Consider the following 10338-nt stretch of genomic DNA (forward strand, 5'->3'; position numbering starts at 1 on the left):
TCTGCCACCACCATGCATCACCATAGGGACGGTGCCAGGTTTCCTTCAGACGTGACACTTGGCATTCAGGCCAAAGAGTTCAATCTTGGTTTCATCAGACCAGAGAATCTTGTTTCTCATGGTCGGAGAGTCCTTTAGGTGCCTTTTGGCAAACTCATAGCGGGCTGTCATGTGCCTTTTACTGAGGAGAGGCTTCCGTCTGGCCACTCTACCATAAAGGCCTAATTGGGGGAACGCTGCAGAGAAGGTTGTACTTCTGGAAGGTTCTCCCATCTCCACAGAGGAACTCTAGAGCTCTGTCAGAATAACCATTGGGTTCTTGGTCACCTCCCTGACCAAGGCCCTTCTCCCCCGAATGCTCAGTTTTGCCAGGCGGCCAGCTCCAGGAAAAGTCTTGGTGGTTCCAAACTTCTTCCATTTAAGAATAATGGAGGGCACAGGGACCTTCAATGCTGCAGAAATGTTTTGGTACCCTTCCCCAGATCTGTGCCTCGACACAATCCTGTCTCGGAGCTCTACGGACAATTCCTTCGACCTCATGGTTTGGTTTTTGCTTTGACATGCACTGTCGACTGTGGGACCTTATCTAGACAGGTGTGTGCCTTTCCAAATCATGTCCAATCGATTTAATTTACCAGATGGACTCCAATCAAGTTGTAGAAACATCTCAAGGATGTTCAGTGGAAACAGGATGCACCTGAGCTCCATTTTGAGTCTAATAGCAAAGGGTCTGAATACTTACGTAAATAAGGTATTTCTGGTTTTTGCTAAATGTTTCTAAAAACCTGTTTTCGCTTTGTTATTATGGGGTATTGTGTGTAGATTGCTGAGGAAATGGTTTTATTTAATCCATTTTAGAATAAGGCTGTAACGTAACAAAATCTGGAAAAAGTCAAGGGGTCTGAATATTTTTCGAAAGCACTGTATTACTAGAGGGAGTCTGACTGCAATTGATTTGATTGCTGCGCTGTGTTAAAAAAATGACAGCAAGTGACTGTGACTAGCAGCTGTTGTCTCTCTTTCCTCCATTTTGCAGCGACCACTACAGAACTTCAACTGTGTTAATCGTGCAGTCCATGTTGCTGAAGCTGCAACATGTAATTACAGCCATTTCTTACTGAAAAGTTCTGTTACCGAAATCCCTCATTTGTTTAGGAAAAACATTCCCTATTCCCTCAACCCTTGCTCTCTTCACACTACACATGTATGCATCGCATGTAAGTGACCAATAGGGCCTGACCTATAGCATATTATAATCACAAACAAACCCTGAACATGTGACAGCAAAATGGATGCAGAGGACATGACAAATAAACTTGAAATGGGGGAATGTTTACTTGTTGCTCAGGAGGTAAAGGAGAAGTTGGATGTGTGGAATCAATTTGACTAGCTGTGGAAAATCCTGGAGATCAAGAAAAAGAAGGTAAGGCGCAAGCCTTGCGTGTGTCACGCCTGCTTCCGCTCTCCCTCCCTGGCACTCAAGGCCCTGCATTACACACTCCTGCTACCATCATTACACACACCTGCTTCCCTCGTTACGCGCATCAGCGATTCATTGCACTCACCTGGACTCAACCACCGTGTTAATACCTCCCCTATATCTGTCTGTTCCCCAGCTCTGTTCCCCGCTTCTGCAATAATGTTTGTATGTCTTGTATACCCGGTTATGATGCTCTTCCTGTCTTGTTCATGTCTGTGCTAAATTAAAATGTTCAACTCTCCGTACCTGCACTCTCATCTCCAGTGTCGGTTCTTACAGCGTGCATATTATGTGTGCCAAACAGGTGCTGTTAGATTACAATATCATTTTTCTGACCATCTGTAACAATGTACACAACACTAAATAAATGATAAGCGTACCAGAGAGTCTGTTGCAATGTTTAGTTAAAAATAAATCATTGTAAAGCCTTTATTACAGCAAACACTAAAAACAATTGCATTCATTCGTGAACGCAATTTCTGACATGGAACAGTTTATTTATCGTTTACGCAATTTATTCAAGGGTAGCTTTATTTTATTTTCAAACGGAAATGCTTGATTGCATTTCAAATCATAAATGACTCATATGCTGTGTGATGACATGAATGAATGATACAGTAGCCTATATACACGTTTTGAATATATAGGCTTAAGTTATGGTATTAAAACTAAACAGTATGCACTCTTTGGCCTAGAGCACGATGGTGGTTCTACAAGGCTGCTATACTAAGCCTACTAATGATAACAATATTACTTATTATAAATGATGTTCATCATCATAATAATAATAATAATAATAATAATAATAATAATAAGTAATAATAACAAGGAGATCAAGAAAAAGGAGGGCTATTATTATACATTTTATTTTTCTGACAATTGGGATGAGTAAACAACACTAAACAACTTATAAGTAATACCAGAGAGGCTGTTCTAATATATACAAAAATGTAAAGCCTTTATTACAGCATTGCAAAGATTAAAAACAGCTGAATTTGTGAAATTGTTAATCCCACATATGGTTGCGTGAGGCTTGGTGCTCACAGAATCAGTAGGCTATTGATCAAGCACTCAAACAGAAGCAGGATCTGTCTTATTTCTCTAGATATACAGTATATGGATGATTTACAGTATAAAGCCAGGCACGTTTAACAATTAGGCTATTGATTATAGACCTATTGCCATTTCCGCTCTCCTCACTTTTCTTAGAAAAGTATGGCAAGTGCTGTTTTCTTGTCTCCTAACTCGGCTTCTGCCTCCGCCACATTCTTCTCAACATCAATATGCTGGTTAACTTTGCTATTATGCACATAGTGTCATGATCTAAGAAAAGACGGCAATTCATTGCACTGATATTTCAGAACCACGGTCAGCAACCGCGATCCAATGCGAGAGAAAGCAACACGAATAAAAATAATATTTTTATGAGTGTTGCACCAATGTTTTTACGTAATATAACCATATACAATTTTAGTAGCACGTCTTAGTGATGGTCTGTGCCATCCCCACGGCCTCCACAATGGATTAGTCCACTCAGACAGGCGCGAATCAGAGAAGTGTCTTGTACACCATGAAATTCTATATATTTTTTGCTACTGCTCGACTAAAGAAATCTCGGCCGACCAACAGCCTATCAACTAAATGGGATCAGCCCTTAACAGCATTGTAAATACTAACCTAAATGACAGGGTGAAAAAAGCCTGTACAGAATAAAATATTCCAAAACATGTATCCTGTTTGTAATAAGGCACTAAAGTAATACTACAAAAAAAAGGAAATAAATGTACTTTTTGTCCTGAATACAAAGTGTTAAGTTTGGGGCAAATCCAACAAAACACATCACAGAGTACCACTTTTTACACTCTTTATATTTACAAGCATGGTGGTGGCTGCATCGTGTTATGGATATGCTTGTCATCGGCAAGGACTGGGGAGTTTTTTAGGATAAAAATTACAGTAATAGAGCTAAGCACAGGCAAAATCTTAAAGGAAAAACTGGTACAGTCTGCTTTCCAACAGACACTGGGAGAGCAAACCTCACCTTTCAGCAGGACAATAACCTAAAAAACAAGTACAACTATACACTGGAGTTGCTTATAAAGACGACATTGAATGTTCCTGAATGGCCTAGTTACAGTTTTGAAAATCTATGGTAAAACTTGAAAATGGCTATCTATCAATGATCAACAACCAATGTGACAGAGCTTGAAGAACTTTTTAAAGAATAAAATGGGCAAATATTGTACAATCCAGGTATGCAAAGCTCTTAGAGACTCACCCAAAAACACTCAGCTGTAATCGCTGCCAAATGTGATTCTAACATGTATCGACTCAGGTGGTTGAATACTTATCTAAGCAAGATATATTAGCATTTAATTTTTCAAAAAAAAATTTAAATCGGAAAATTCTTCATCCACTTTGACATTGTTGTGGATCGTTGACAAAAAAGGACAATTAAATACATTTTATTCCCACTTTGTAACATAAACAGTCAAGGATTGTGAATACTTTCTGAAGGCACTTTATTTGTCGTCAATGTTCTGAATAATTTAAAAAAAAGTTATTCAGGTATAAATTACCCAAAGTTACGATAGATTGGCATAGATTTTCTGTTAATTACCTAAATTATTGAAGATGCTGGTAAATTACTGGTAGCTTTGCAACCCCAGTTATACTGGATTGGTACAACAATACTCTGTCTATTTGGTATTCCAACAACACTGCTGCCCATATATGCAGTCTGCCTGACAAGAGTACACCCAAAAACGTCGGCAGAGAAATTACATTTAGATCGTGAAATTCTGGCATAAACATTCCTCAAGTCTACACAGTGCCCAGTCCTTTTGGATGGAAAGTAAATTAAAGTGTGTCTGCCTTTGATCAGCATTAGGAGCATAGCTACTGACTGAGGTATTTTATGGAGTCATGAAAAGTGAGAAAGGGGAATTTTTCAGCCCTTAGTGTGCTGTTGCTAAAATAAGCTGTAGCTGTACTTTTATGAGGGTTACAATCAGAATGAAGAAGTATGTGAGTTAATAGTGTGCGTGAGACAGCTTACAACCATTTCCATTTGCTGCCTTGTACATTGCCATATATAATATATATGTCTCTTTGGACTTACAATAAGTGTCTGGTTTACAAAGTTACAGTAGTAGGGTGTATGTTCATGTCATTTTGACTACTGCTTCAGACACTGACACACACACATAAATGACACACACCAGTTTGGAGGCTGTGTGTGAAACAGTCTAGAGTCCACAGTCATTAAAGGGAACAAGGAGAGACCTCCGGAGCTGTGTTGTTGAATAGGCAGCCCCTCTATTCTTTAGGTGCCTTCCCATACAGAGGCTGGTTACCCATTCACAACACAAGGTCATTAGATAATACACAGTGGGACCTCAAGACCAACACGGTGGGGGTGGGAGGGCCACGCTACAAAACAACCTTTTCCCCAACTCAAACTCCCCCTTCTCGGTCTCTCTACACACAACACACACACAAATTATGATGTCATTATTACGCCCCCTTCTCAATTCAGTCCAGTGTTATTCAGCCTTTCAGTGTGGGTTTCCACTCTCTCTGTGTCTGTTATTAGAGACAGGGCATCAATATACGCTTCTACACGTGCATTGCTTGCTGTTTGGGGTTTTAGGCTGGGTTTATGTACAGCACTGAGATATCAGCTGATGTAAGAAGGGCTTTAAAAATAAATTTGATTTGATTTGATAATGTGACCTACTGTCACAAGAAAAGGGCAACCAGTGAAGAACAAACACCATTGTACAACCCACATTTATTTTCCCTTTTGTACTTTAACTATTTGCACATCGCTACAACATATGACATTTGAAATGTCTTTATTCTTTTGGAACTTCTGTGAGTGGAATATTTACTGTTGATTTTTATTGTTCATTATCTACTTCACTTGCATTGGCAATGTTAACATATGTTTCCCATGCCAATAAAGCCCCTTGAATTGAATTGAGAGAGATATCTACTGAGTGTTTGGCCTCACTGGTCTCTCTCAGCTCCCAGCATGCTCCATTTTGGTGATGACAATAACTAATGCTGAGGGAGCACTACACTGATGCTCAGCTCAGGAATGAGTGAGAGACACAGAGACAGACCAGGTTGGAGAAACAGAAACGAGTGTGAAAACCAGCGAGACAAAGATTTGTAGTAATTGAGCTTGCTTATTGTACCTTTAGTTAACTAGGCAAGTCAGTTTAAGAACAAATTCTTATTTTCAATGGTGGTCTAGAAACAGTGGAACAGCCTTGTTCAGGGGTGGAAGGACAGATTTTTACTTTGTCAGCTCGGGGAATCGATCTTGCAACCTTTCGGTTACAAGTCCAACACTCTAACCACTAGGCTACCTGCCGCCCCAATTTTAATCCCCACTTTGTAACATAAAAAGTCAAGGATTGTGAATACATGTGTCATCAGTAGGGTATGTGGACACAGCATAGTGATGGTAACAGCCCAGTTCCTGTGGGGATAGCTTGGCAGCCAATGACGGTATGTCTGCCATTCCTAGCCAAATGCTGTTTGGCTAAGTCACCATGACGACAGAGCTGCCAAGCCTCATTTCAAAAACTCTAGTCTGTGCTCAACTCTGTGGATGAAATCATCATGGAGTTGAGGTACTTGGCAATGACACAATGTACTCCTGCACGCGTACATTTCTCTGTCAACCTACTCTTTGTCGGAGGGAGACTTTCTTAGTTCACTGTTTGAGAAAGCATACTTACTCTGGTTGAGAGTGTCAAGAGGTTTCTGAATCAATAGAGCCGTTATTATGCATTCATGAATCATCAACGTATTTTCCATGACGTTCAACATCATACGACCTATAACAGTTTGTTGAAAAACACAGCCACACAACCTCGGATGGGTGATAGCTGGGTGGTAAACCACAAAGCGGAGCCCATAGATCATTGACATCACCATGGCAACATATATCCATTATCTATAATTGTGTGGGATCACAGTCAACATAACAGAGAGATCACCCACATTCAGAAGTTCATCAAAGGAACATGGCACTAATTGGGCATAATTGAAGGTGTCCTAAATATGTGTCTGAGCTATCTGCCACAGGGTTCAAACATGTGGGGATGCAGATTATTTTTTGTCTGCCTGCACTACAGACGCCTATATCGGTCGCTAATACAAGACTAGTAAAGGCCCAGTGCACTACTTTTGTGTTTGTTATTTATTTATTTTATTCCGATTTTTCAGGGGGTGCTGCAGCACCCTCAGCCCTCGAACTTCTCGGAGCTTTGGGTTCAAAGGGAAAAATGGGTCCATTAAAGTAGATTTGCAAATATTTGCCCACTAATAGAATTCAGGAGGGGAAATAAATAGGCTATTTATTCTCCATTACAATGCATGGTATTCTATGCGTCAATGCTGTTCGTGTGTGTCTCTATGTCTGTGGGTGCGTGTACTGTTTAGTACCTCTCTGTGTTGAATTACAGTCTATCTCAAAGATCGCCATGTAGGCAGACACCCGAGCTGTGCGCTGAGCACAAAGAATAAAGTCAAAGAGCCCTGGGGAGAATAGCGGAGTCACTCCACGCGAGGCCGGAAAAAGCGCAGGCCAGGTGCTAGAAGCAAGACGTGCACGCCACACAGGTAGCCAACAGTTTGGCACGCGCACTAACCTCCGTTGGTTGTATGGTAAGGACACTCTGCAGACTACCTGCACTAACGCCTCAATGAATTTTGCGCTAAATGGTACGCAGCATCACCTGGATGTGTGCAACAAAAGTTCAACATTCACCTTCCTTTAATATTTCTGGCAAGCTGTCAACGCATACAATGTGATGCATAGCCTACGTTCGATAAATCCAAAGTATGCGCCACACAGAACGCACGGCAACTGCCTCTGCACTGCAATGTTGCACGGCAAACGCAGCGTTCCGTTCCATTGGAATTGCATGTTCTTCTGGTGTAGCCAGGGTGCAAAAAACACTATCGGTGTGATCGAGGCGTAACTGTGCCACCTGAGTTGCCCTGACTATCACTAATACTATCACTATCACTTCCTCTATGCCTAGCCTATATCTAGACCTAGAGCACCGTTTTATGTTATCCTTTGACTACCTCCATAACCTTTCCACTCCTGGAACCAATTCAATCAAGTTTGAATTACACAACACCCTTTCTTCTTGTACACGAGAAAACAAGATCCAAATGCTGGGACCGTTTACGTAGCTCTGAATGAAACCGGATATTTATGTAACGAACTATCAAATAAGTATTTAGAAACTTCCTTATGGGAGTTTAAAATGCGACTAAAACCTAAATAAAAATAGATATGCTTGGTATACTCAACTTGAGCTTGCAACTATATTCAGGCACTTAAGAGCAAATAAGGATGTTTAGGCCTACCAGTTGGTTGATGAGCGGGGGTTGAGAATGTCCTCTTTGGCCGTGAGCAGTGACAGGCTATAGGTATCGAGGTTAATCGCTCGCATCGTGATGGTGAAGTTTTCTACAATCCACTTCCGAAGATTTCTTCACTTCGCAAGTCGCACTAGAAACGTACTAGAAACTGAACACGGCCACACTGACGCGCTTTCACGGCCGGGAGAACGATTAGTAAGTAGGCTTATCTCATGCAAAGTAATGGAAGTTTCAAGTGGAGAAGAAGGTGACAGTCCGCCAGCAAGCTATGCAGGCTGCAAACACACACACTGGGTAGTTGAGGCTGTTGCAGACTTTCTGCAGTGAGATGGAAATACGTTTTCACTCAAAGCCCCACCTCCTCCTGACGAATGGGGGGGAAGCTGAGTTACATTCTAGCTGGTCCTGGTCCAAACTTCAACTTCACACACCATTCTCTTCACCTCCATTCCGCACTTTAATAATGAGGTGGAATTGTGGAAAATATATATTTTTATAATTAAAGCTAGAATCCTTAAGTGAAACAATAACAAAGCTGACACCACACCTCTGTTTTGGTATAAAGCAAAGGGATTGGCTATGGAGAAATGTAATCACTCTCAAATTCATAGACAGAGCTATGGATGCAAGGACTGACCATCCATGTTTTGAAGCTATACAGTGTTTGTTTACGTTCACATTGTTTACGAACATTGGAGTAAAACAAGCTTATATTTCTGGTGGGGTACAACAGTTGGACTAAGTTCATGAGGCATTTCTAAGTTCTATTCTTCAAGAATCAATCGGTATATACTGTATAATTAATTTATAGGTCCAAAATTGGAAGTAACTAAGGGTTCTAGCATTAACTTGCCTTAAAGAGACAATCTGGAACTTTGCTGACTAGGGGTAAGTCATTTTTTTACCTCCCGTTTTGTGTCAATGTGTAGTTCATACTTGCATTATATACTGTATGTGCAGAATTACTGTCTTACCTCAACTAGCCACGAAATCTTTAGCTTGAAAGTGACTGTTTTCTGGAAGTTTTGTATCGCAATTTTGAGTACTGTGAACTTGGCCTTCTGGGCCAGCACCTAGCAATTTGAGTTCCAGCCAATGAGCTTCAGCCCCTGGCCATTTGAGTGACAAGATGCACATGCACATTGGACGAGTTACACAGTGAAAGAAGAAGGCTGGGCCAGGCCTGCCCAGCATTATCCATTGAGGTTGCATAGCGGGCCCAATGGCTGAGTGACAGCAGAGAAAGCGAGAGAGAGAGCAATGATGTACTGCACATATCTGCACATATTTGATGTAGTAGGACACTTTCGGGGACCAGTTTTGGTTCTTGAGCTTTACTTTCAGAACTACTGGCTAGAATGTATGAAAATCTTCCATAAAGTATCTTCACGTGATGTGCATTCAACCACAATTAATTATTTTGAGAGCCATTCATGTACATCATCTCTCACTTTCTGTGAGCTAACATTATCCAGAAAACAACGGCTACACAAGACAGCTGATGATGTCCCCATGATGTCCCCATCAGCTATCCCCATTGAGACTGTGTCTGTGCCTCGACCTAGGTTGGGCAAAACAAAACATGGCGGTGTTCGCTTTAGCAATCTCACTAGAATAAAGACCTCCTCCATTCCTGCCATTATTGAAAGAGATTGTGATACCTCACATCTCAAAATAGGGCTACTTAATGTTAGATCCCTCACTTCCAAGGCAGTCATAGTCAATGAACTAATCACTGATCATAACTTGATGTGATTGGCCTGACTGAAACATGGCTTAAGCCTGATGCATTTACTGTGTTAAATGAGGCCTCACCTCCTGGTTACACTAGTGACCATATCCCACGTGCATCCCGCAAAGGCAGAGGTGTTGCTAACATTTACGATAGCAAATTTAAATTTACAACAAAAAAATACATTTTCTTCTTTTGAGCTTCTAGCCATGAAATCTATGCAGCCTACTCAATCACTTTTTATAGCTTCTGTTTACAGGCCTCCTGGGCCATATACAGCGTTCCTCACTGAGTTCCCTGAATTCCTATCGGACCCAGATAATATTCACATTTTTGGTGACTTTAATATTCACATGGAAAAGTCCACAGACTCACTCCAAAAGGCTTTCGGAGCCATCATCGACTCAGTGGGTTTTGTCCAACATGTCTCTGGACCGACTCACTGTCACAGCCATACTCTGGACCTAGTTTTGTCCTATGGAATAAATATTGTGGATCTTAATGTTTTCCTCATAATCCTGGACTATCGGACCACCATTTTATTACGTTTGCAATCGCAACTAATAGTCTGCTCAGACCCCAACCAAGGAGCATCAAAAGTCGTGCTATAAATTCTCAGACAACCCAAAGATTCCTTGATGCCTTTCCAGATTCATTTTGTCTACCCAAGGACGTCAGAGGACAAAAATAAAGATATCCCTCTAGTGGTGTGGGG

General features: G+C 41.1%; 1 protein-coding gene across 1 annotated transcript in view; it reads right to left on the reverse strand.

Annotated features, from left to right (window-relative positions):
- Nucleotides 1-8217, reverse strand: part of LOC110535705 (drebrin-like protein B) — a 64367-nt gene extending 56150 nt beyond the window's left edge. The window contains exon 1 of the mRNA XM_021620890.2: nt 7877-8217. Within this exon, the coding sequence (XP_021476565.1) occupies nt 7877-7962 (86 nt within the window). The 5' untranslated portion in view covers nt 7963-8217. The remainder of the gene's footprint in view (nt 1-7876) is intronic.
- Nucleotides 8218-10338: the final 2121 nt, after the last annotated feature.

This window comes from Oncorhynchus mykiss, chromosome 11 (genome assembly GCF_013265735.2).
Source record: "Oncorhynchus mykiss isolate Arlee chromosome 11, USDA_OmykA_1.1, whole genome shotgun sequence".
NCBI lineage: Eukaryota > Metazoa > Chordata > Actinopteri > Salmoniformes > Salmonidae > Oncorhynchus > Oncorhynchus mykiss.